General features: G+C 58.8%; 1 protein-coding gene across 1 annotated transcript in view; it reads right to left on the reverse strand.

Moving 5' to 3' along the window:
• Positions 1-26,979, reverse strand: part of MGAT5B (alpha-1,6-mannosylglycoprotein 6-beta-N-acetylglucosaminyltransferase B) — a 60,268-nt gene that overhangs the window by 13,400 nt on the left and 19,889 nt on the right. The window contains exons 4-10 of the mRNA XM_079132694.1: positions 22,367-22,482; positions 21,750-21,823; positions 20,714-20,884; positions 19,855-20,019; positions 19,051-19,220; positions 2,578-2,709; positions 1,218-1,351 (exon numbers count right to left, since the gene is read on the reverse strand). Of these exons, the coding sequence (XP_078988820.1) occupies positions 1,218-1,351; positions 2,578-2,709; positions 19,051-19,220; positions 19,855-20,019; positions 20,714-20,884; positions 21,750-21,823; positions 22,367-22,482 (962 nt within the window). The remainder of the gene's footprint in view (positions 1-1,217; positions 1,352-2,577; positions 2,710-19,050; positions 19,221-19,854; positions 20,020-20,713; positions 20,885-21,749; positions 21,824-22,366; positions 22,483-26,979) is intronic.

Below are 26,979 nucleotides of genomic sequence, written 5' to 3' on the forward strand. Positions count from 1 at the left end.
ATGTTCTACCTGTCTGGGCCTCAGTTTCCTCATTTGGGCTCCATGGGCTTCAGGAACCTCCCACCCTCCCGCCTTCACTTTCCTGGGACCCCATCAAGTCATTCCTTGTTTATTCAGAAATCACATCTACCCCCGAGACAGCCTAGAACCTGGAGAGAGAGCAGTTAAGCGTCCAAGGAGACGCCAGATCTGACAGGCTAAAGAGAGACCATACCTTCATCGCCAGCCCCTCAGGACTTTGCTCTTCATTTAGACCCAGTCCTAACAAGGGTGCTTATCTGGGTTTCCTGCCCAGAGCTCTCAAAGCCACAAGTTAGACGCTGTTGGAGGGCAGAGTGAGGACAGTCACAGTTAAAGGTGACAGTAGACAGACTCCCAGCAGGCCCACACTGAGCAGCAGGAGCTCCGCACACTCAGTGTCCCCCGAGGGCGGGCCACCAGGGAGGCAGAACCCACCCAAGCTGCCAGGAAAGGTCAGGTTATTTTCAGTCCGCACATCTCACAGGGCGGCGTATGCATGCATTCTAGAGCCCATTCAAAGCAGAACACTCGGCTCTGACGGCCCACCCTGGTCGGCTCTGCACGCAGGCCTGCTGGTCATTTAAACAGGGTTCATCTAACAGCTAGTTCTGCAGGACAGACCTACCCTATCTCGTCCCCACCAAGAGAAAGTAGTGAAGGTGTCGTTGAGATTTGCAGGGACACTGACTGCCATCTGCACCAGCCTCCAGCCACTGCCCTGCACCTGCCAGGACCAGCAGAGATCAACGAGGCGGAGGCCGCGGGTGAACAGAGAGTGCTTACTCACGCGGCCCTCTCACCCCACCCCTCCCCTCCTCTACTTAAACCCGAGGCCCAAGTCAGTGACCCAAGACAGGGCTGAGAGGCGCCTCACTCTGCCCTCCCAGCACAGCCTCAGTGGTTGAAGCTCCTCTCCTGCTCTGCACCATGACCTTTCAGTCTGGCCCAGGACTCTGCTGACACCCTCGGCTTGCAAAAGCTGGCCTGCTGCTTCTGGAAGGCCACCAAACCCCTCGCTCTGCACTGTGTGCTCAGTGTCCTCCTGGCCTTGGGTAGGTGGCCCACAACTCCCCCCATCCCTGCCCTCAGGGATCAGAGAGGCTCCTTTCTGCATCCCCCTGTGCCCAGGAGGAGAGACAGGGCGGAAGAGGGCCGGCCGCCCCCACCTGGAGCTCCACCCCCGCCCCCGCACTCACGGAACATGGTCATGAACTGCTTGGGGTTGAGGTTCCAGTAGCCCCAGTTGGTGCGGTAGCCGTGCAGCGTGGCGTACTCCTCGTGGTTGTACGCAGGCTCGGTTCCAAAGGTGTCGATGACCCGGATTCGGCACCTGCCCCGGGGGGATCAGGAGCAGGAGTCATGCTTCTGTGTCCTGGGCTGGCGCTGCCCCAGCCAGGAGCCCTGTAACTGGTCAGTGGCTGGGTGGGCGGGGTAGTGCCCTGTGTGGCAGAGCCTGGCCTCCAACATTCTCCCTGTGTGACCTCAGCAAGTGCCTCGACCTCTCTGTGTCACCTCCCAGTCAAGTGGCATCACAACAGCCCAACCTCCAGGTCCCCGGTTAGTGTTCAGAAGCTGTTCTCCCTGCTGCCCAGGAGCAGCTGCTTGGAGTGGGGTCCCTCCCTGCTCTCCCCAGGGGCCCACCTGAGTGAGGGTCTTGGGGGGACCGTGTTGGCGGAGTCAACGCCCCCATTCCTCCTCCGCCAGGTGGACCACTTGGGCAGGGGATGATGGTGGGAGGCCTGGCCTCCTCCCTCCGCGCCCTCGGGGCAGAGACTCTGAGTCCAGGGATCTGCACCCGGGGGCTCGAGGCCCCAGAGCATCCCTGAGTCCACCTGCCCGTGAGTGGGCCCTGAGGTAAAGCAGAGCAGCTGCCTCACAGGGCGCTCCCCATGACCCCGTCCTTCCGGTAACCCAGAGTCAGGTGCCCAATGCTGAGGTTGGCACTGCTCCCCAGGGCAGGGCCCAGGCGGAAGGAGGGCAGAGTGCCGGCGAACGCGCATTAATAATAAAAGCAATAACGCTGCCTGTCACTTCTTTTTCCCTAATAAATTCATGTGGGATAGTCAGTGGGACTGGAGCAAATGTAATAAATAGCAGGGCTCTCTGTGCTAAATTAAACCGCACCCCGCTGGCTGCAGGAAGACAGGGAGCCATGGCACTGGCCTCCCTCCAGACCCAGGGGGTGCAGGGAGGGGAGTGCGGGGGTCCTGTCCCCACCCGGCAGGGCAGAGGCCACGCCCCCACCCGGCAGAGGCCACGCCCCCACTGGGATGTCCAGTTCCTTTCCGCTCCAACCGCCCACTACAGTTCCTCTGCCCCCTCCAACCAGGTGACCCCTCCCCAGCCCATGCAGCCCCAAAGGCCATGGAGGACTCCCCACTCTCCAAGGTTTGGTGATCATCCTCGTGAGGGGGCAGAGCTCTTGTGAGATGGGAGCTTCAGACAGGGAAGGACAGAGGCAGGGCAGAGGCAGGGCAGCCCCGCAGGGTGAGGGGAGCAGCTTTCTGCTTGGGTCCGCAGCCACCCGGCCCCCGCCGCCATCACCAGCCCTCTCACCGGTACTTCTTGAAGGAGAGTCCCATGTGCTGCTTCATCTGCTGCAGGCCGTGGTAGTCAGTGTAGATGAGGTCGAAAGGCAGGGGCATGGTGAGCGGGCAGTTCCCCCGGCCTGGCGGCACCCCTAAGTTACTGAGAGAAGAGCCCTTGAGAGTCTGGGCTTCCAGAAACTCACCTTCCCAATCAGCGCTGGGCCTGGAGGGGCCTCCAGCCCACCCACCCTGTTCCTAGAGCCCAGGATGAGAAAGGAGAGAGGCTATAAGGGGCCATGGGGTTAGTGCAGACTCTTGGACAGGAATCGAAGCGGATGCCTGTGTATAGGTTTCTCACTGCACAAGGGAGTCCAGCCAGGGCCAAGGGGCACTGAGACCTAGTCCAGGCTGGCTTGCCAAACTGTACCTGGCCAGGGCCACCTGCTCCTCCCGCAGGGTGGGGACTGCCCAGAGAGGGAGACTTTAATTCACAAAGCACTGGCTACGGTCCCAGCAACCTACACTGTTTGGAGCCAAGGCTCTCAAGCCCCTGCCTCAGAGACTGTAGTCCTACTGTGCTGGCCAGGCTCCTGGCTCTCCAGGGCAGCGAGCTCCGGCGGGCACAGAAAGGCTCAGAGTCCCCTGGGGCTGGGGGCTGCCCCTCGCCTGCCAGGTCACTCAGACTCTGGTTTTCTTCTGGGACAGGGCTGCCCCTGGCGACCCAGAGGCTGCAGCTTGGCCAGGCCGGGCAGGTCCGTCTGCTAGAGGCTTGAGGCCACCTCGTTCACCCGCCTGCAGGGCGAGGGCTTCCTGTAGGATCACAACCTGCTCATCACCTCACTGCAGAAGGGCTCCAAGCCCCAACTGGAACAGCTGCCCATCTAAGTTCCTCTGCCCCACTCCCCACCCATAAAACACACCCCCCAGGGAGCCCCCTGGAGCCTGACTCCTCACCCTGGTTTCTTCCCGTGGCCATTAGATCACAGTCTGCATCACACGTTCAATAGGCATGTGCTGGGCCCCAGAGCCAGGGAGCTGGTCACCTGCTGCGGGGGACGCCCTCTGCCTTCTCCTACCACCAGGCCAGAGGAAGCAGCCCAGGGCCTTAGAACAGGAGACCCTCCTCCCTGTTGGGTCCCTCCATTAATCCTGCTTAGCAAACCCTTCCTGATGCATCCTGGGTGCTGGGCCCTGCGGCCCACAGAGACATCCAGGAGGAGCCCCTGCCCCGGAAGCACAGGAGCCGGGAGGAGCGTGGCCTGGGCAGGGAAGGGCGGGGAGCAGCCAGGAAGGCCTCCCCAGGAGGGAGCCATGGGTGAGGCCGCCTCTTCCTCTCACAGCTCCGGTGGGCAGGGAGCACCTCCCGGGCTGGATGCCCCGCTCCCTCGGATCTGGTGCAGCTGCTGCTGCTGGAAGTGGTCCTGGGGGCTCCCCTTCAGGGGTCCACCCAGTCGTTGGTGGCCTCAGGCCAGGGAGGAGACCCGCTTTGACAAGGACACCATTCCCTAATGGAAAAGGGCCACCACTGATCTGTTCCCTGGGCTACATCTCTGGCTTCCTGGCTCAGACCAGATGGAAAAGGACCGCCTCAGGCTCAGCGCTGTCTGCAAAAGCCGACTGTCCCCTGAGCACACTGTCCAAAGTGGTGCCATCTGATGATGTTTATGGTCTTGACAGGACTGTGACAGGAAGACCTGGGGGAGGATCCAGGATGGGGGAGGGGGCAAATGGCAGGGGGCTTCCCGAGGCGCTCCACCCAGAGAGAAGCTCTGCTGCTAAGGCGGACAGAGAAACCGGACAGGAGTGTGGCCTGGCCCCCCTCCCGCCCTCCCTCACGGAGCCCCTTTCCAAGGACCCCACAAGAAGCCTCCAGGCCAGCCAGGGCCTCCAGGGCAGCCATGCTTCCAAAGCTTTCTCCTTGAAATGCCCGGAAAGCGAAGCAGAAAGAGCAAAACCCCAGGCTGGGGCCGTCCCAGGAAGCGGCTCCCGCTCCAGAGACTTGGTGAAACACTGGGTGCCCAGCTCCGCACCCACCTGAGGACCTCTCCGCTGTTTTCCTCCCACGGGGCTTTGGCTTCTTACCCAAAGGTCCTCCCTTAACACCGAGCCCGGCTCTTGTCCCAGGGCTCCAGCTAGCCCAGGGCCTGTCCCTGTCCCTTCCTCCTCACTCCCCCCACCCAACCAAGAGCCACAGAGGGATGGCCAAGGCTGAATCCCTGCCCCTTCCTGCTGGGGAATGGAGTCCAGGGGGAAAGACAGGAGGGCTGGGGCGGCCCCTGCACCAGGGCTCCACAGCCTTTCCCGCGTTTCTGATGGATTTTAGGCAGCGTGGTCCCTGCCCTAGGGCTTCCTCTTGTTGACCCTCACCCACCACACCCCTGACCCCAGCCCCAGGGCCCCTGAAGACAGATGAGTGGGAGCGAAGCCCGGGAGAGTCTGTGCTGCTCTCCTCACCTGGTGGCATCACCCCGCCGCCCTCGTGGCTGCTTCCCACCTGCTCTCGATGCCATCTGCCAGTGCAGTTCATCTCAGCAACCACCCTAGAGATCAGACCCACCCATGTCCTGTGCCCCTTTACAGAGCAGGAAACAGAGAGGTTTAGCAATTTACCCAAGATCACACAGCCTGGAAAAAGCGCGGCTGGGATGGGAACCCAGGCAGGCAGATCCACACTGCCACCTGCAGAGCCCTCCCGCCCCGCAGGCCCACTACATGGACCCCAGCGACACCTAGGCAATTCGAGTTCTGGGCCACCAGCAGAGACACAGCTCCAGTCCTGGCTTTGCCACTAACCCGGTCAGCCACAGGCCTCTAGGAGGCTCATTTTTTCTAAAGACAAACAAAATGGGCCTGTCTACTGCTTGGAGGCCTCGGCTCTCCCCAGGGACACACGTCCAGCGAAGCCTCTCTGAGCACAGCCCCCCGCCTCACTGAGACCAGAATCGTGGTAGTGTCCCCCGTCTGCCTCCCGCAGCCTCCCTGCCTCTTCCAGAGAGCTCTCTCTGCAGTGGGAACTGAGCATTTCTCCCCAGGCTCCCGCTGGCCCTGGCCCTGGCTCTGGGAGCCTCCTCCCTACCCCGCCGGAGCTCCAGACCCCGTCCCCAGGGACTGAGGTGGCCCCTGCTGGTGGCCACTCCTGCTGTGGTGCTGGGCACCTGGACCCGATGCCTGGGGCCTCCCAGATGCACCCGCTCAGCATGAAGCTGGTCTTGACAAGACCAGAGCGGGTCACCGCCACCCAGGCAAGGGAGCCAGCACCTCCTGCTCCTGTGGCACTTGCGCAGGCGCAGCAGAAACCTCAGGCACTGTCACCAACCCGGCCCTCTGCTCCCGAGGTCTCCATGGGCTCCTTGACAGAAACTTCCCTCCAGTTTCCTAACTCGCAGTGGCCTCCTCTTCCAGGAAGCCTTCCTGACAGCGGGCACCCCTACTCCTGCGCCCTCCCTCCTCCCCTCTGCCTGTTCACACCTGGTGACTGTCCTGAGATGCCACCTTCTGCTGAGGGCAGGACCAGGTCATCCTCCAATCTCAGGGCTGGGGATAGGATTCAGCCCCTGAGGGAATGAACACCCCCTGGATCGGGCAAACCCCAGGAGGAAGCTTTAAATGGGTGAAGCTGGTCTAGGAGGCCCTGTCCCAGAGGCCGTGGGAAGAGCCCGGCTGAGGTAGTCCAGGTGGGCCCTGGCCTGTCCTGCTGCTTTGCACACTCCAGGCTGGACCTGGGTCCTCCGTGGGTTCAGAGCACACGGCAGCAGGAAGGAGCGAGGAGACACAGTGGCTGGGGACACTTCCCAGGTGTCGATGGAAGCCTGTGGTCTCCGGCCCTGGAGGACGAGGGTTTTCAATCTAAGGTGACTTCACTGAAGGAGTGTCCCAGAACCCATTGCTCTTGTTACACGGAACCAGAGCTTCGCCGGTGGAGAGCCGAGAGGGTCAGCCATGGGACAGCAGGCCGCCGGCTTATCGCCTGCAATTCAAGTTCACTTTTATGGGCAATTTTACACTAAGTGGGTGGCTGGAGCCGCGGCAGCAATTGGAAAACACCATCCCGACAACCTCCAGCTGAAGGTGCGCGGGGAGGCACAGCAGGCCAGCGCTGTCCCCAGGACTCCCACCGGGCGCCTCCGCACTTCAGGGCTGAGCGGAAGGGGGGCTCTCTGAACCCCCCAAGGACCTAGGCAGCGGGGAGCAGGGCAGGATATCCCTAGGAAGAGGCTGTGACACACCCGCTACCACCAGGAGGGAGTGTTCACACAGAACTGCCAAGCTAGACCCTGGGCTGCTGCCCGAGGGGGCCTGGGCAGGGCCGCCGGGAAGGGAGCCTTCCCCAGCACCTGGCCCCGGGCCCCACCCCGACCGACCCACCCTCACAAGCCCGGCTGTCAGGGGAGGGGAGGTCAGGGGCTTGTATGGAATGGGCACCGAGCCTCCGTCTTGCGAAAGGTGTTCTGGGCCGTGTAATGGCCACAGGATGCTGGGAATGTATTTAAAGCCACTGAACCCTGCACCGAAAAATGGTCAAGACGGTGAATTTTGCATGATGTGTACTTTACTATAATGGAAAGAAAAAAGCCACCCCACCCACATTCCTGGCTCCTGGGCCCAGCACTGCAGGTCCAGAGGTGCTGAAGTCCTCCTACCTGCCTGGGATGCCCAGCTGGCCACTAGGACACAGGGCCTCAGCAAATATCCAGAGAAGGACTGACTCAGTAGCTTTCTGCTTAAAGATCAAACTGTTGGATAGGAAAATGGGAGGAGGGAGGAGGAGAAAACCTACCCCAGTGGGGAGAAAACCCCCCCCCCCCCCCAGGGATCAGCACGCTGAATTCTGATGCAGAGGCGAAGACCCTGGCTCCCCAAGTGCACACAGGCGTCTGCTGGTGGCCTTGCACCAGACACTGAGTCCTCCTGGTGTCCGCCTCCACTGCTGTAACGTGGTGCTCAGACAAACCTCCCCAGTCCCTTCTAAGCTAAAAATTCTCTGGTTTTATATCTCTCTGTGCCTTCGGTCTAGGGCTAGAAATAATCTCTCCAGGTAGTGCTCAAATTCTGGAACAAACTATTCTCTCTCCCTCTCTCTGTGTGGGAAGGACCTAATTAAAATGAATTCCCACAAAGTGCTCAGAGATCTTTGGCTCCAGTGCTAAAGTGCACACAGGGATCCTCAGCTTCTCCGGACGCATCTGGTTAGTGGGAACGCACGGCCGGGGCAGCCCTAGACGTTCCCGCCTCCCCAGGCACCTGCATTCCCTCTGACCCCATCCAGTGCCCATCTCCCTCCTGAGCACTGTGGGCACTGCCTCTCCCCATTACTGGAGCAGGCCGCTGTCTCCTCCCCCAGAGCACCAGGGGCAGAAAGAAGGAGCCGGGGATTTAACTGGGCATCTAATGAGCTGCCTCGGGAAGCAGAGGTTAGGACCGCTAATGAGGACGGAATCATATTCTCCTACAGGTTTTCGTCTCCTGCTCAGGATGGCTGACTCTCCTCTGCCCAGCAGAAGCTTTATGATGCCGTCATGATGGGCTCCCCTCCTCTCTGCTCCTGCTCCCTCAGAAGCCGATGTCCTTGGACGTCCCCAGCCCATGCCCCAGTGCCTCAGAGGGTCCTGCATCGCAGCCAAGGAGAGCTGCCAGGACGCCTGGGGCAAGGGGCTCCGAGCAGATGGAAGCACATCCAAGCATCCCTTGGCCACAGTGACCACCGTCAGGGGGCCCAAAGGGAAACCAGGGCAGGGCATCTCCCACACCGGTGGTCACAGGGGTGGGGGGACCTTGTCCAAGGCCCATGCTTTCCTCCCGTGCCTTCTTTCCTAGTGAGCAAGCTCAGGGCTAAGAATAGGCCCAGCTCCCAGGAGAGCCGGCGAATCCGCAGACTCATCTCTGGGATTCCTGGAGCTGGGGGAGAAAGGGAGCTGGCCTGCGGTGCTCCCACACCCTGCAGACGGGCCAGTGTACAGAACAAGCGCCTGTGGGGCTCAGCACGGCCAAAGCTCCCGTCCACCAGACCTGCCGGGCACCAGGCCCGGCTCCACAGCCCTGCCGTTGGCCCAGCCTCCCCGGGCTGTGAGAGCCCCCCAGGCCAGGCCGGCCCCCAGGCCACCTCTGCTCCCAGGTGGGGCCTGCCACCAGGTTTTATTCAGTTCCTGGTGGAACTCATTTCTGGGGCTCTCGTTATTCCATCTAGTCCCACACACCTGGGCTGAGAACCAGCCCATGCGGAGACCCTGGAGGGCAGAAGACGGGCTGGATCCACTCTCCACCCCGGCAAGACAGGTCTTGTATGAAATCTGGGCTGAAAGGAAAGATGCAGAGCCGGGTGTCCCTGAGGGGACAGCCAGGGGCTCTGAGTCTATCCCAGAACAACCAAGCAGAGAGCATCTGGCCTCCAGGAGGCTGCCTCCCTTTTGTCAAACCCCTTTGTGATCTGAGGGACAGTTCTGAGACCAGAGCAGCAGGGCTGGACCCTTTCTGTGGGTGCCACTTTCCAGGTCTGGTCACTGTCCCCTCCTCACTGGCCTCCTCTTGTCCCCATTCCACAAGACTGTCCCCTGGTGCCAGGGTTCCCCCTGCCTCCGAACCCAGTGCCCCCCTCTCCTGCTCGGCGGCATGGGAGCAGCCCCCCCTGCGCTGTCTGGCCCGCACTCCCACCTGCTTGAGCTGCACAGACCCTCTCCACAGCCCACGATGGCACTAAACTGGCACTAAACGTGTCTTCCTTTGCAGCCACCTGCCCCGCCTTGGGGACAGGGTCAGGGCTGGGAGAAGGGAGGCGACGGCCGCCTCAGTACACAGGTTCCTGGGCAGAGGGCGCAGCTTCTCCAGGGGCTTGAGGTGCACACGGCAGACTCACACCAGGGCAGCAGGGGAGGGGAGGTCGGGGGACCCTCCCTCGATCCCGGGCCCCAAGGAAGAATGACAGGCTGGGAGCAGGGCAGCCCAACTGCAGATTCCTAGGGCAAGACTCTGAAGGTGAGCCAGCCTGACTCTGGGCTGGGACAGGTGGCACTACCCCCTCCTCTGCCAGGTTCCCAGGGAGGGAGGCGGGCAGGACCGTCAAGTGCCCTAAGCTCCCCGGCCCCAGGTGCCTATAACCAGAGGACCAGGTCAGATGTCCCCCTCCCACACACACACACACACACACACACACACACACACACACACACACACACACACAAAGCAGGCAGGAGAACGGAAACCGAGAGAGGAGGCTGTGGACCTCCCTGTCAATCAGTCACTTGCCTGCGGCACCCGGGGGCAGGGGGCACTAGTCATAAGGTGCTCAGCCCAGGAGCCTGAGCTTCTCTCCGTTTCCACTGCATGAACTTAAACATGAGAAAATATCCTAATATCCAGAAAATGATACAAAAGCCTGTAATGAGCGGATGACTACCACACCACCCTCCCCAGCCTGGCCGATTGGCTTTTTGTCGGTTTGTTTTCCTGTTTCGAGGGCTGACCCCCCAGGAGCTGGGGGGAGGCCTGCAGGTGTGTTTCAGAGTGTCCGTCTCGTCCACCTCCTCACATCCCCCACCCCGATTCCCAGCAAACGCTCCCCTCACATCAAAATAAAAGGGAAACCATCAGAGCGCGCGCCCTGTCCCCGGCCTCCAATCCTGTGCCCGCCAGCACCCACGTGACCCATCTCCTCCCTCTCTCCTGCCAGGACGGAGGGCTGGGCCTCTCCCTGGGCCACCCCTGGGCCACCAACTGTGCCGCCTCCCTCCGGCACCTTCGACTTCTCCCATCTTCCGTGCCTCTTCCTTTGTGTCTCCCCGGAAGCTGTTGAAGTCCTGTCCCAGTACCTCCGAGTGTGACCTCGCATGCAGAGGCTCTGCAGATGTAGTCATCAGGGGACCCCCATCAAGTGCGACCCTGCCCACCTACAGAAGGAAATTCGGACCCAGAATGCACAGAGGCAAGAGTGGAGACACAGAAAGATGGCCATCACAAGCCTTGGAGGGCCGCAGACGCTGGGCGTGGGGCCCAGGTCAGTCTGCCTCACAGCCTCGCGGGAGCCCACCCGACCCAGGCCGGGACCTGGCACTCTGGCCTCCAGAACTGTGAGCTGGCCAGCTTTTGCTGTTTAATCTGGACATGCAGCCCCCCAGGGGGCACCTGCACTCTCGGCCACTGCTCCCTAGCAGGCCACCACTTCACAGCCGTGAGTCTGTGACTTTTGCCCCCACAACTCAATCACTCAGCTCTTTCTAGGGTCCACAATGATTTCCTTGTGGCCAGACTCCTTGGACACTTCCAGTCTCCTTGCTTGGGTTTTTTTTTTTTTTTTTTTTTTTGTACCAGGGATTGAACCCAGGGGTGCTTACTCAACCACCGAGCCCCAGCCCCAGTGGTTGTTCTATATATATAAAAGATATATTTATATTTTATCTGGAGACAGGGTCTCACTGAGTTGCTCAGTACCTCATTAAATTGCTGAGGCTGGCTTTGAACTTGTGATCCTCCTGTCTCAGTCTCCTGAGGCGCTGGGATCACAGGCATGTGCCACCGTGCCCGGCTCCTTGCTTGACTTTTAACAAGCATCAGGCAAACCTGGCCACACCGTCCTTCCTGGAAGCATCTTCTCTGGCATCCATGTTCCAACCCTCTGCTTTCCCTCCCAGCCTCTGCCTCTCAGCCTGGGAGTGCGGGTTTCCAGACTATGTTCTCTGGCCTCCCCGCTACTTGGCCGTTTGTTGACACTTGGGCTCAACTTCCAAGGTTCCTTCCCTCTGCACCGCACACCTCCCTGGGCCCTGGCCCAGCACCCAGCTGCTGCCACGGGGCACTGCCAATCACATGCTTGAAGCTGACTCAAGGTCTTCCCCATGGACCCTGAACTCAGTCTTTTCTCTTCTGCCCCATCCCTGTTGGTCCATTTTCTGTTGCTATAACTGAATACCACAGACCAGGTGATCATAGAAAGAAGAGAGTCTGTTTCTCTAACGCACAGTTCTGAAGACTGGAAGTTTAAGAGCATGCTGATGGCAGGGCACCTGGCAGGGGCCTTCCACCATGATGGGAGGGGGTGTCATGTGACAGGACAGAGCGAGTGTGCTAAGGGGCCTCTCTTCCTCAGAAACAGCCCTCCTCCTGGGCCCTGCCCTCGGGTTCCCATCCATCCTAATCGCCTCCCCCTAAGCTCGGGGGTGGCGAGCATGGTCCGCAGAAGTGGGGCTCTTAGACCCCGATTAGACCAGGAGGGCTCGGACCTCATCAGTGAATCATCAGTGTGATGGATTAATCCACTGACAGCTGAATGCATTACTGGGAGGGGGATGCAGCTGGAGGACGTTGTCACTGGAGGCATGTCCAGGTCCCTTGCCCCCGACCCCCTGTCCTGGGACAGCTCCCCTCTACCACGCTCTTCCACTTTGAAGTTCCATCTCACCTCAGCCCCCAGCAATGGCACCTGCTAACCAGGGACTGAACCCTCTGAAACCGTGAGCCAAAGCAAACTCTTCCTCCTCGAAGGTGCTCATGTCAGATGTTTTGGCCACTGAGAGGAAAGCTGACCCGATGGCTTCCAAATGCCGTCAGCATCCGACTCTGGGGACTAAGTCTCCAACACACAAATTCCAGGGACACACTGACCCCATGGGACACCTGAGGCAGGCAGCACCTCCCAGCGGCTGGCTGGAGCCGTACAGTTCAGTCTGGTCCTGCTCAGCTCCCACTGGCCAGCAGCAGTTGGGCCCACGCTGCCTGGAACTGACCAGATTCAAACCCCAAAGCTGCTCCCGCTGGTCCAGCTGCACTCCCGGAGGAAAAAGACGGGTCCCCGCCACCACCATTCCCTGGGGACCCTGCTGGGTACTTCCCCTGAATAAACGTGCTGGGCTAGGGACCAGTGCCCAGCCCGGCCCCTGCTGGACAGCCCAGGGTGCCCTTCTCGCCTCCTCGTTTAAACATACTCCTCTCCAGCTTTCATCATTTGCCGGTTAAGTCAACTAATTTTCTACTAAACCCAATTTCACTCATGGATGAGGAGCCCATCACTCTTCCTTGTGCCACGTACGATTAATGATGCCTGAAATTACACAGATAAAACTGATGAGCACAGCTGATTTTCTGCACCCAGGAAGGGAAGGTTTCGCTCTCCAACACCCCCGGATCCTGGCATCGGGACCTCAACTTGGGCAGCAGCGGATGGACAGGGCCCTGGCTGAGCGCCCCCGCCTGCCCGCTGGCCAGGCATGTGGGATGTCCCCGCAGAGGGCATCTTCCCGCACACCATCCCCTGGCCCGACACCTTGCAGCAGCAGAGCCAGATATGGATTCCCCGCCGCACCCAGGCATCACTCCAGTGAGCTGCTTAATTAAAACCCCAAAACACGAGGAACAGAGAAAGCGGCTCGGCGTCCAGCCTGGGTGCTTAGTCGTGGCCGAGACATCTGCCATGAACATCTGTAAAAACGCAACAACAAATGTACGAGCCGCGTCTCTGTTCCGCTGCCTTCCCGCGTGGGTCATCGCCAGCCAGGGGTGACGCCTCTGTCGCAGAGGCTGAGACTCAGAATCGGAGGACTTCACTTCCGCTGATCTATTTCAAGTCAGCCTGTGCTGCTCCCCACTTCCTGCAGGCCCTGTGGACATTCCATGGTCTCTGCCCAGGAGCCCTGTCCAGGCTAAATGGTTACCATCTTATTATGGGATGCATGCCCCCCCCCCATTCATATTTGAAGTCCTAACCCCCGATTCTTCAGCATGCAGCCCTATTTGGAGATGAATCTCTCTCTCTCTCTCTCTTTTGGTACTGGGGATTGAACTCAGGGACACTCAATCACAGAGCCACCTGCCCAGCCCTATTTTGCATTTTACTTAGGGACAGGGTCTCACTGAGTTCCTTAGTGCCTCACTTTTGCTGAGGCTGGCTTTGAACTCACGGTCCTCCTGCCTCAGCCTCCCGAGCCGCTGGGATTACAGGCGTGAGTCACCACAGCCAGCCGGAGATGAATCTTTACAAAGGTATTCAAACTAAAATCAGGGCCTGAGGGGCCCAATGTCCACCTAACAGGGGAAGTTTGAATACCAACCTGCACACAGGGAGGCCTGGCAGGGATGAAGGCAGAGGTCAGGTTGGGGCATCCACAAGACAAGGAACACCAAAGCATGCCAGAAGACCACCAGGAGCCAGGAGAGAGCCAGATGCAGACCCTTCCCCGGAGCCTCAGAGGGAGCCCTGCCGAACCCTAGACCTCAGGCTTCTGGCCTCCGTCACAGCCTCCGCTGCAGCACTCCTGGGGAGTCACGCGCAGCTCCTGTGTTCAGGTCTCCCATTCCAGGACAGGCCCACGCTGACGTAGCATCAGGGTGGCCCTGGCAGAGAAGGTGCCGAGGCCTCCACAGCTTAGCCTCTACCCTGGCCTCACCTCTGCCTCCCTCCCCTCCAACTATGGGGACCTATATCCCTCCCTTTAAAGAAGGAAGAAAGCATTGTACGTTCAAGAGGGTGTGGCAGGAAGTTCACTCCAAGCCAGCAGGTCCCTCCCAATCCCCCTGGGAAGGACGCACAAGAGGCCTCCCGAGCTGGGCCACCTCCAAGGGGGCCTCCTTGACCCACCCCCTTGCACTTACCTCACACCCAGTGGCCCCCGGCTCCTGCCACCAAGGGCGTCCTGAAGCCTCAGGAGTGCAGAGGATGCAGGAGGAATCCTCACTCTGCAAATCTTCTAGGCCTGAGCTGCACCCCAGGCCCCAGTCCCACCCGCAGGCCCTGCACCAGGGACCTAAGGACAGATCCCTTGCACCCGTCATGCAGATCAGTTCATATTCCAGTGTCCCAACCCCACGGCCAGCCCGATGGTGTACGGGGGACTGCCGAGACAACCCCAGCCTCCGGCTCCTCCACTCTCCACTCGGTGCTCACTGTAATCACCCCAGGGGCATTAAGAAATCAGCCCCCCATCTGCTAAATCAGAGAGGCCAAGAGAGGGGCCGACCTGGCTGTGCCCAAGACCCTCAGGGTGTCCAGCTGCAGCCCAGGCTCAGGGCCCGGCTGCTGACCTTGTAGACCTAACCGGGGAATTCCCCTGGGGAAGGCGGCTGTTTTTATTTTTAACAACTTTTCCTTGTTTTTCAATTGCACCTGGTAACGAATTTAGAAAGCATCTTCCCAAGGCTATCTCTGCAGGGGCTGAGCTGTTTGCACCACTCTGCCCTGAGCAAGATCGCGCATTCACACTTACACCCCACAGGGGACCTCGGGCCAGGGCATCCCACAGCTTTGGGCAAGTCAGAGAGGTGACCGCTCCCTGGAGACCCTGCCTCTGGGAGTTTAGATCAGCAGGAGCCTGTCAGGAAGTGAAGGCTTAGGGAAAAGACCCTGGTTCTCTGGGCTGTGCGGAGGGTGCGTGAGCATGTGTGTATGGGGTCATGCACAGGGTACCATATGCATGTGTGAGAACATGCATTTGCACATGCATGCATGTGTGTGTGTGTGTGTGTGTGTGTGTGTGTGTGTGCATGGAGGCTGCCTGAGCATGTGCGTGCATGTGCCCTGTGTGTAGGGACGTGAGTGTGTGTGTGCGTGTGTGCATGCATGTATGTGTGTCACGAGTTGTGATGGGATAGCAGCAGAGGCATCTTCCAGTCTGGGCATCTTCACCAGGGCCTCCCAAGTGTGGTCACCCCGTGATCACTGCCTGGGCCCTGGGATGGGCAATGGCAGCCATGCCAGGTTCTAGGGAGCAGCCAGAAGGCTGGCATGCTCTGGGCAGGTAAGGACTTAGGGTGCAGGTTGCGAGCGAGAAGCCCCTGCCTCTCAAAGATTCTTGAGCTCTCTGCTTCTCTCCAGCAGGACAATCCCCTGCTGGGCTACCAGGAGCACGATGGAGCAGTAACAAAAGCACATTCTCTGGCCCAGACCCTGCCTGATCAGACAGGAGGATCGGCCGAGGGCCTTTGCGAAACACCACTTCCTCTAACCTGCAGCCGGGCAGGGCGGTGATCCTGATAGACAGATGCTCCCTACCCACCAAGCTGTGGCAGAGGCTGGCGCGAGGAGCTCCAGACACCCTCAGGACTCCCACAGCATCTCGGGGTCTCTGATGACCCACAAGAACTTTGCCTGCCACTGTGCCTGAGGCAGGCTGGCTCCGGTTAGCCATAGCCACAGCTTCCCTGACCCCGGGTCCCTTTTCCTCTGCCTCCTCCTCATCCCCAACCCATCAGACTTCCTGCAGGAAGCTTCCAGGCCAGGGAAAGACTTCCTTATCATTCTTGGCAAATGTTGGCCGCCTGAAGCAGCCTCTGCTCCAAGCACAGCATCAGAGCACCCTCTGAGCTCTCTGCTTGGAGGGAGCGGGGCTGGGCAGAGCGCAGGCGCAGCAGTGGGTGCTGGTGGGAGGCAGGCAGGCACACCTCCGCTCTGAAGTGGCCGGCACCACATGAACAGCAGGACCTGTCAATAAGATGCCACAGTGCGAGAACCCCAGCCCAGATCCAGAAGCAGTCTGGTTTCAGCACCAGCACTCCAGGACAGCTCCCCACCTGGCTGCTAGCCTGGGGGCTTGGTGACATTCCGCCTGCAGAAGAAGAAGGGGCTCTTTCACAGTGGGCACCTCCTCCAGAACCCGCTCCTGGCTGCACTCGCTTCCTCAGGGGGGCCTGCCCCACCCGGCACCTCACTGCCCCTATCTGGCACCTCACTCGTTCACCTTCACTGCGCCTGCCAGAGACAAGCATTGACTCCAGCGGGTGAATTCCAGGCCTCGGGATAGAATCCTTCCAAACACTAGTTCCTTGAGTGGCCCCCTCAACACGTGCCGGACGCAGCCTCCTCTCTGAATTTGGCACTACTGCTCCACAGGACGTCCTACCTGGGTTCCTGGTAGGTAAGAACTGCAGAGGCTGAGCTGCTGCCCTAGACTGGAGCTCCCAGGGCCCTAGTGACCTGAGACTGCTGATGGCACTGTCCCCATCTAGTCTCCTCTGTGCCACAGAGCAGCAGCACTGTGGACCAGGCTGGGGGCCTTTCAGAAGAAAGTGACATCCAGAAACACATGCCACCAAGATGGAAGGCAGGCTCGGAGAGGAACCTCATTCCTGCTAGAAAACCACCTGAGAACACACGCAAAGGACTCTGGGGTCTTCTGGGGCCTTCCTACCTAAGCCATGGGGATCCCATCGAAAAGCCAATGAGAAGGAGGAATGGAATCCCACCCAGCACCAAATCCCGAGCCATGAAGAGGAAGAGTGATAACTTGGACTATGTTAAAATTAAGGACCTCTGCTCCTTGGAGGGGAAAAAACCATAAGGAAATTACAAAGATACGCACAAATTAGATTTTTTAACACATACAACTCACACGGGATTTATATCTGATATATAAAGAACCCAACAACTCAATAAGGAAAAGAACCCAGCGAACGATGTGAATGGGCATTTCACCCATAAGAAGCAACAGCACGCCCAGGACAGGACGCTCACGGCTGTCAGGAAATGCAAAGCAAGGCCAGGCAGGACATTGCGGTGCATGCACAGCTTACCCAGGAAGTCGGCACCCTAAGTATGGGGGCGTGGCCAACAGGTGGGACCGCGGTTGACAAAGTCACCGTGGAAACCAGGTTGGCATATTCTCATAAAGTTGAATTTGCACACACCCCAGACCCAGAAACTGTGCATCTAAGTCTAGGCCCCAGAGAAACTGAATCAGTAGAACGACGTGTCTCTCAGCTGTATTCAGTTGAAGGATCTGTCCCTGGACGGTTCTGCTAAAACACACTGTGAGGTCAGCACCAGCTCTCAGGGGGTTGCCAGCCTGGGGATGAGTTCTTCAACTGACCTGAGAAACCCTTACCAAGTACCCCAAGTGACATGGACCTGAATGTCCACCACAGCACACACTGTTCAAACCAATTTGGGGTTTTTCTTTTAGTTTGGTACTGGGGATTGAGCCCAAGGATGCTCAGCCACTGAGTCATATCCCCAGACCTTTTTAATTTTTATTTTTGAGATAGGGCCTCACTAAGTTACCAAGGTTGGCCTTGAACTTGCAATCCTCCTGCCTCAGCCTCCAGAGTTGCTGGAATTACATCTGTGGACACCTGTGCCTGGCTCAAACCAATTTAAAAAAAATTTTTTAGATGTAGATGAACCCAATACCTTTATTTTATTTATTTATATTTATGTGGTGCTGAGGATCAAACCCAGTGCCTCACACATGCTAGGCAAGTGCTCCACCACTGAGCCACGACCCCAGATCTCAAACCAATTTTTAAAGCAAGAATGAAAATTTTGCAGACAGCAAACACTGATACATAATGACGGCACGTTCACGCAGTGGAATATTCTACAGAGTGGGAATGAGTGGAAATGAGTGGAAGACGGCCATGTGAGGCAAGGACGAGTCCGAAGCCACCATGGAGAGAGGAGGTCTCGGAGGCGGGGACGGTGGACACCGTGATCACCATCATCACAAAGCCCCAGACCAGACCCAAACCAGACCACATGTCATCTACAGACACACATATATGGGAAAAACTCATTTAAAAAAAAAAAAAAGCCAAGTATGATCACAAAATTCAGGCCATGAGTTTCCTCGGGGGGAGGCAGAGAAACTCAGCCTCGGATCCTCCCCACCTCGTGGGGGCGGTGACACCGTGGGAGGTCAGCCTGTTCCAGGTGCCACATCACAGGGTTCTACATACTTTCAAATGTTCCGAATATCACACGATAAATATAAAAGATAAGGGGGGAGATCGTGCATTTCTCCACCCCGACAATGCCCTGCACCCAATCTCCACCCGCCGCCCTTTCTCCCACACTCACAACCCTTGGCTCCACCCTCTCCCAAGCACCAGGAGCCTCCACCTCTGACAGACGTCAGGAGCGGGACCCCGGAGAGCCAGCAGAGGACAAAGAGTGGCCATCAGCCACCCACCCAGACCCTCCAGGTCCTATGGCCCCAGCCTCCACAGTAGGCCCAGGAAAGAATCTGGTTCCAGAAGAGAAACCCCCAAGGGTGTGCCCAACCCACCACGGTGGCAGGCACCAGGGACCCCACCTTCATGATGTGCCTCAGTCCCTCAAGTCAGTTTTTTTTGGGGCGGGTTACCAGGGATTGAACTCAGGGGTACTCCGCTACTGAGCCACACCCCCAACCCTATTTTATTTAGAGACAGGGTCTCACTGAGTTGTTTAGTGCCTCACTTTTGCTGAGGCTGGCTTTGAACTCACGATCCTCCTGACTCAGCCTCCGGAGCCACAGGGATTACAGACATGCACCACCATGCCTGGCCCTCAAGCCAATTTTGTCAGCCCTTGAACGCAAACACTGTTAGAACTGTACTGTGCACTTCCTGAGTGCGTCCCAAACGTGACTGAGTGTCAGCATGGAGGGGAAGCAGGAGGCAGACGGAGTGGGTCAGTGGGGACCTGACGGAAAGCCAGGAAGACTCCTAGGATCTGTGGGCCATGGGACCTGCGGTGGAGTAGGGACTTCATGTTCTCCTCGGTCCCTTCCCACCCCAGCTGAGTGCACTGGCTGTCCCCGGCACTCACCTCTGCAGCTCCTTCAGGGAGACGGTGACCCGCAGGCTGTGGCCCAGGATGTAGAGAGCAGCCAGGATGTCCGCCCACTGCACCATCTCCCCTAGAGGCCCGCCCTTCAGCACCCGCGGGCTGAATACGTCCCCAGACTCCTCCGTCAGGAAGCCAATGTGAACGAGAATCTGGGTCAGAGGAACAACAGGGGGGCGGGGGCAGCATGGAAGAGCAGCAGACCTCTGTGCCCCCACCCCAAGTCACCAGCTGGGAGACCAGTGGCAACAGACACTGTCTCCAGTTTGGGCCTGGGCGGTCACTTTTGGATGCCAAGGTAACCACACCAGGTATCGCAATGCAAGGAGTTATGTTCTAGGTGGACAACGGTCGACATAGACCAGAGAGTTGATGAAACGAGAGGGACTCAGAGAAACAGCCAGGGTGAGACAGAGTCATGTAGTTCTCTAGTGTATGCGTGGATGGACAGATGGGTGGGCAGGCAGATGAATGGATGGACAAGTCTTCCCCAAACAGACTGTTACTCCGAAACTTCCAGGCGGAAGCCATGACTTCTCCGCCTGATGAGAACGAGTTGCCTACAGAGCACAGGGCACTCCTCAGGGCCTTGCCCTCCCCCAGCTCTGCAAAGGGCAAAGGGCCTCACCTGCACCATCCTGACCCGGCCATGCCCACCCCTCTCCCTCTGGATCGTATGCAAAGAAATCCATCGGGCTTGAGGGCCAGCTCTGTGCCTGCTCAGAAGCTGCAGCCCTGAGACCATCACCCAAGTTCTCGGGGCTGTTCCCTGAGAGGATTACACACCTGCTTCTGGTCCCTCCGGATGTCCCCCAGCTTCTGTGCCAGGCGCTGGGCAGCTGTGGCCCACTGGGCCGTGAGCCGCTTGGTCCGCTTCTTCATGAAGATCAGGGACTCCTTCCCACTGCCCATCAGCTCCAGGAGGTGAGACAAGTTGCTCCGGAACACTGCCTGGAGGTGAGTCCCAGCCTCAGCTCTCCCAGCCCCCACCTGCGGCCTGGCCCCCCACCCCCTGCCACACCGGGGACAGCGACTGGCACCTTCCACGAGTCTAGGGTCTGCTCCAGCTTCTCTTGTCCTTTCTAAGAGTCCCACCAGCACCCAAAATCAAGGAGCTGTGCTCTCATCCCCCACAGTGACCCCCAGCCAAGTTGGTGTGTCCCAACTCAGCTCTGTTGAACTACCTGCCCCAAGTTCTTCCAGGGAGGTGGCCAGCTGTGACGATGCCCAGGATCCCAGCTGCTGCAAGGAGGCTGTAGGGCAGGGCTGCCTCTCACCATATGTATTAAACCCCTCAATCCTAAGCCTAAGATTCGTCATCTGTTAGATGCAATCACATGAGGTTGGTCAGCAGACGGAGGTACAAAGAAAGTGCCTGGCATGTGGAAAACCCTCAGTAAGGGGCAGCTATTATTGCTATTATTCTAGCCCCTCGAGAGGGCCCCTGCAGGGACCCAGCCTGCCTCTGCAGGCAGGCTTTGCTGAGCAGCACCCCAGGGGTGGAGGGACACTGTCCAGCTGACCTCCCATCTGTCCACCTCCTGCAGAGCCCATAGCCCCCTTCCGCCTGGGAAGGGCTGAGGTCTCTCCCACTATTCCAGAGAATGTCCAGCATAGGGAGGACGTCCCACCCCTCCAGGCCTACCTGGACTCTGGGAAGGGGCCTGGGGGCCGTCCGTGTAGCGCTCTGGTTCCTCCAGGGCAGCGGCGGGCAGAACCACTCGACCTCGCTGAGGTAGATGAGGAAGGAGCACTCGGTGCCGTCCACCCCGAAGAAGGCGTAGCAGGGGTCAGAGGTCCAGCGGGCACGCATCCACTGCAGAGAGGGCCACGTCTGGGCAACCCGCCATCATCAGCCCCGGCCCCTGCAGCCTCCCCTGCATGCACATCTCCAGGGACCCCAAGGTCCGCCAGGACAGGGCCTGTGCAGTGTATTCTGCCCTAGAGACAGCAAGGAAGGGCAGAGACCTGGCCAGCTGTCCTGGCCACCAACAACTCCAGAGAAGGCAGAGTCAGGACCACCACCTCCCAGGCCCAGGCAGAGGAGGCCCCTGGAGAGCAGGCCAGGTCAGGACACAGGGGCCAAGTCCTGCGCAAAGAGCCAGGAGGGGCAGCAGTGCAGCCAGCCTTGTCCTTCATGCCTCAGCCCCTTGTCGTGGGGCAGCCTCCAAGTGGGCCTGGGGTGGTCCAGGGAAGGACCCCCGCAGTGGTCCTCAAGGCGGGGTCTGCAGCACCGCAGCCCGCCCTCAAAGCAGCGAGGAACTTCACAGCTGTGTGCTGGCTCCCCACACAAACGGACGCACAGCCAGAGCAGCCCTGGAGCGGGGTGGGAGGCACCCTCAGTCCAGCCGGGGACCGGCCAGGAGGAATGGAGACAGCAAGGAGGCCTGCTCCTTCTCTGAGCTGTCAGGAACCAGGCAGCCGATGGCACACACTTCACAGCTCATTTACCAGGAGAAGGTGCTGAGCCCCCGGGGGAGACGTCCAAGGGAATCTGGGTTGGTGGCCGTGCAGAGCGCCCAGCAGAGATGCCCAGCGCCTCCCTGAGGTCGGCCTCAGCCAGCTGCGCCGGGGCCAGGAGCCACAGGCTGGGCAGAGAGGCCCTTGCCAGTGAAGAGCCCACAGGTCAGCTCCCAGGCTGCCACCTCCCTGGCCACACTTCTCCCCCGGCCAGGTCTCACCTCCACCTTTCCCGCACAGTCAGGGAACTTGGGGTCGCTGGGCGCCTCGCACTGGTCCCGCCGACCTTCAGACACTGTGGGGAGAGGTCAGCATGCTGAGGACAGGGGTCCAGGGAGGAGCCAGGGGAGAGACAGGAGGGACGGGATGACCTCCGAGGGTCAGTAGCCCACCCCCTCTGGCTGAATGGCCTGACCCAGGGGTCCCCAGGTCCCAGTTGCCCTCCTCCACCCCCAGCCTGCTAGAAGAGGAGGTCAGAGCCCACGAGGAGCCGGCGGGAGCAGCAAAAGGCTTCGGTCCCACAAGCGCACCCCTACCCTGTCTGAGGAGGCGGAGAGGCCCGCGGCCCCTGCTGCTCCCAGGGAGGGGAATGGAGGGGGTCTGGGCCCCTCCCCACACGGCCTCACTCTTGGAGGCCAGGGGACAGGACTCCAGGGGCCTCCTCAGTCCTTAGCCACTCAGGCAGGTCAGGGTGGGTTGGACCCTGGGGCATCTTGCAGAGAGCCCGGAGCAGGACCTCAAGAGCCAGGCAAGCTACGGAGGGAGGAGTCAGGCCTCCCCAGACACCCCCGCCCCCCGCGCAGCAGCCTGGGGTGCTCCCCCCTCCACCGGCACCCACCCTTGCTGTGCAGGAGCAGGCTGTGGCGCAGGATCTGGTCCACCTTCACGGCGATGTCAGAGACGTTCTGGGCAATGGCCTGGATCCGCTCCATGAGGCCGGCGCCAGGGGGCATCCTGGGTAGGGACGAGCCAGGGTGAGCCACAGAACCTGCCTGGGTGACCTCCTGGGGCCTGGGCCAGTCAGCAAAGGCAAGAGAGTGGGCCCTCAGGTCCCTGAACCTGCCTTGGCCAGGACCAGGGCCAAGAGGGCCAAAGCCAGGTGGCATGGAGCTGCGCTGGCCCCCACAATGTAGGGGCCTGCGGGTGCCCGGCCGGTCTGCATGTGCTCCAAGGGCCAGCCTGGGCCTGAAGCGGCAGCGGAGTCCCCGCCAAGAGCCCGAGCAGGAGTGTCCAGCACGCCCCAGGTGGCGCAGGCCCAGCTGGCTGTCCCGAGTCTGTTTGTCCCTTTCCTACTTTGCTCCAAAATAGATTCCACCTGCAGCAGCCCAGGGGCTTGCGGACTGCTGGGACTCCAGTAAATCACCCCTGGCTTCCGAGAATGAATCCCGGGACTTAACGCAGTTGACTGCCGCAGACACCGCGCCCTCCGCCTCACCTCTATGCTGGTGTTGCTTTTATTTTCAGAGAATTTACTTTCTTATCTTGACCGCCGCTCAGCCCTGGGAGCATGAGGAGACATTAGCGCAGGACTTATCTCATCGCGCACCCTCCCGCCCAGACCTTATCTTCTCGCAAGGAGAGCCCTGGGCTGTTCTCCAGGAAGCTCTCCCTCCACACCTCAGGTCCACACCTGGAGTCTCACATCTCCCTCAGGCTCTGCCAGGTCACACCTGCAGTTTAAGCTCATTTGTCGCTAGCCAAGGTCCTGGGTCTTCCTGGCCACACCTAACGGGAGCCACGTGGAGGATTTTTCCGACCTGGTCCCTGATTGGGTCTGCAAAGCCTCCTTCTGCGTTCTCTTCTGAGCGGAGTGACCTGTCCACCAGAGGAGGCATGGCAGGAACCCTCGGTGGCCAGCTGCCCTCTTGGGTCACCTTCCCCGTCACCTCCACCTTCCATAAGAAAAGAAGGGGCAGCGGCACCAGGGAGAGAGGGGGCTGGTGGGGGCAAGGCTGAGGGGGAGGCAGGGAGGACAGGCGGGGGCAGGACGGGGAAGGTGCCCCACGGACGCTCATGCACACACACACACACACACAATCCAGCCCCCCTCCCACTTTGGCTTGGTGCCCCAATGCCAGCTTCGGTGACAAACAAAAATCCCCAGTGGAAAAGGGCACCACTTCGGGGCCACTTTGTGGGTCAGTGGCGGAGCCTGCCTGGCACCTGAGGCCCTGGGTTCGATCCTCAGTACCGCATAAAATAAAAATAAATAAAGTAAAGGTATTGCATTCATAAAAAATGAATTAGTTTCCTACGGCCTTTTGCATTAGTTTCCTACGGCCGCTGTAACAAGGTTCCACCAACGGAGTGGCTCAGAACAACCTGGCACAAGGCAGTACTGGAGGCTGGACCTCGGAAGGCAAAGCACTGGCCGCTGCTGCTTCTAGGGCCACAGGAGAACCTTCCTGCCTCTCTCCAGCTCCTCGTGGCTCCTAGCAATCCTTGACAGCCCTTGGTTCTGGCTACATCACCCCATCTCTGACCAACTTTCCTCTTCTTATGATCCAGGAATTGAACTAGGACCCCCCCAACCCAGTAGGACCCCATCTTCATTTTAAGAAATCTGCACAGACCCAAACAGCAAACAGTCGCATTTGCAGTATTGGGACTTCTGCATATCTTGTGGGAGGCAGAGTCCAACCCCAAGAGCCATCTAGAAGATCACAGATAAGAATGAGAAGAGATTTGAGAGACAGGTGTTTCCCATGTGCAAAAAGTCCAGAGGCAGCAGGAAGAGGGACTACTTCTCGCTGATCTCCAAATCATCAATGGAGGCTGTCGGGAAGAGCAGTCAGCTGGTCCTCAGTTCATAACACACAGGGAGATGAGATGAAGTTCAGCCTCTTGGGAGCTGTGTGACCCTAAGCCAGTCACTTAGCCTCTCTGTGCTCAGCACTTTTTTAATAAAAAATGGAGACGATACTGGTGGCCACCTCACAGGGTCATTGTGAAGACGGATTGAGGAAATTGGCGTAAAGCACACAGAAGGGCAGCATCGGCGTGAAGTCAGCAGGCGTGTTAGTGATGTGACTATCACTACTGTAGCTGAAGTTTTGGCAAGGGGATTTGGGCTAGACGGGGTGGCTTACACTTTTTTCATCATCACCTGCGACATTAGCCGGCACATGTTTGTACTATCGCCCTGAGCTGCCCAGGACCCCTTCGCCCCTGTAGAGCCAGTGTTCACCCTTTGGGGGTGCCACCCCCTGCTGAGGCTGCACAGTCACCCGAGCAGGAGCACGCTGACTTGGTGCCCATGGGGTTCTGAAATGAACTCCAAATAGTCTGTGGGACTTTGCTCCTGCTGACCAGGGGGACAGGAAGACATTCCTCCAAGCAGGATGAATATGGAGATGAAGGGAGGTGGCCTCAGTGCAGGTGACCAGGAAGCCATCTCGGCTGCAGGTCAGGGGTGCTGACCAGCGAGGGCAACCAAGCACTTCCATCAGGACAGGAAGTGTTCAGGGGGGTGGGGAAGGACCAGATGGCCACCCTGACTTCTGCCCAGAGACCCCAGTGCACCAATAGCCCATGTGGGGCTCCTGCCAGGTCGCGGGCTGTGCGGAACAGACCCCACCTTCCTGAAGCCACCTCTGCCCCGAGCCCCTCTCCACCGGCTGCAGGCGTCGGGTCTCTCCTTACGCTCCAGGACGTAGTTGTGGGTGTGACCCTCAAGGAGCCCTGAGTCCCCAAGGACAGGACGCAGCTTTATTACAGTGTGCAGCCTGGTCTTGCCCAGCGTGGGCCACGTGCCCAGCCGCTCCACACTGTAGGCTGACCAGGATCCCCAGATGCATGCTCACCTGGAACTTCAGAATGGGGCCTAGTTTGGAAACGGTTTCTGCAGACATGATTGGGTAAGATGAGGCCCTGCTGGACTAGGTGGCCCTCAATTCAGTGCCCACGTGAAGACACAGGCAGGAGTCAGGCCATGATGCAGCCAGAGACCACAAAGCTTCAGCCACAAGCCAGGAAGCACCAGGGCTACCAGTGACCATCCACGGCCACACAGGGCAAGGGGGGACCCTCCCTCAAGCCACGGAGGAGCACCTCAAATTCAGACGGGCAGACCCCAGAACTGTGAGAGGGTGAGCTGTTGTGTTGAACGGCCCGCCTCGTGGTCCCTCTGGACAGCCACCTTAGGCCACTAACACAAATGCCATCTGCAGAACCGAGGGACAGCGGTTTTCAAACCATCACAAAGGGAGACCAGGTCTCCTCCCCACCGGTGCCCTCTTGCTAAAGTCCAGGCTTCATTCTGCAGCTCTCGCGGGACACAGAGAAATCAAAGGCTGCCCTTGAGTTTCAAGCCCCGGTCAGCGACCCTCTGCATTATGGATAGATCCATGGGAAAGAGCAAGGGCCAGGGAGAAACGGATGAGGCTGAACATCAGGACCTCAGCATTTAGGAGGTGCTCAATAAATGCTTGATACGCTTTTGCTTCTTATTTACAGCAGTCACCTCATTCCCAAGAGGACGTATCAAAGACCCCACCACAGAGAAGAGCACTTAACTTTTAGGGGGATTCAGCAAATTTCCTATAATAAGCATTTTTTGCCATAAAACATATCGGTAAGACAGGCTTTAAATAATACAGATGGTGTCTGTCTGGTTTAACAAGTCCAGCTTGTTCAAAATGGAATCACTTGGTGTGCCTATCATTATAATGGACTTAGTTTTTTTTTTTTTTTTTGCACCAGGGATTGAGCCTCAGGGGTACTTAACTACTGAGCTTTTTAACTTTTTATTTTGAGACGGTATCTTGTTAAGTTGCCTAGGGACTCTCTAAGTTGCTGAGGCTGGCCTTGAACTTGTGATCCTCCTGCCTCAGCCTCCAGAGCCACTGGAATTACAGGCGTGTCCACAATATCCGGCAAGCACAGCACTTTCTATTTTCAAATAATAAGTTAGGCTGCCTGCCCTGAGAAACTTTTCTACAAACAACAATAAAAGGAGAAGTCTCAGGGTCTCAGAACACAGCACATCTATGACCTGGGTAGCCGAGATGGAAAGGCAGGCAGGGGATGCACAGGGGAGAGCCGTCCAGCGCTGACCCTGGGGGGCCCAGACCACGTGCCTCCAGGGCACCAGCCGGCAGGGACACCAGGCTGATGGCTCCAGAGTGGCCAGGAGGCACAGTGCCGAGATCACAGAGCCCATGAAAATGTTTGAAATTCTTTTAAAATCAGGGAGGGGAGAACCTTGCAGATCAAAGAAAATGTTTTAATATGTAATGCAAATATATTCGGCTTTAAACCAATATAGTCAAAAAACACGACTTTTGCTGCAGGTTGAATTGCAACCCCCTCAAAATTCGTAGGCTGCTGTCTGCACCTCCAGAACCTCAGAATGTGACTTGGCTTGGAAAGAGGATCGCATAGGTGGAATTCGAGGTCCTCCTGGAGGGGCTGTCCCTAATCCCATGTGACCGGCGTCCCTACGAGGGAAAC

The sequence above is a fragment of the Sciurus vulgaris genome, assembly GCF_902686455.1.
Source record: "Sciurus vulgaris genome assembly, chromosome: 3".
NCBI classification, from domain to species: Eukaryota; Metazoa; Chordata; class Mammalia; order Rodentia; family Sciuridae; genus Sciurus; species Sciurus vulgaris.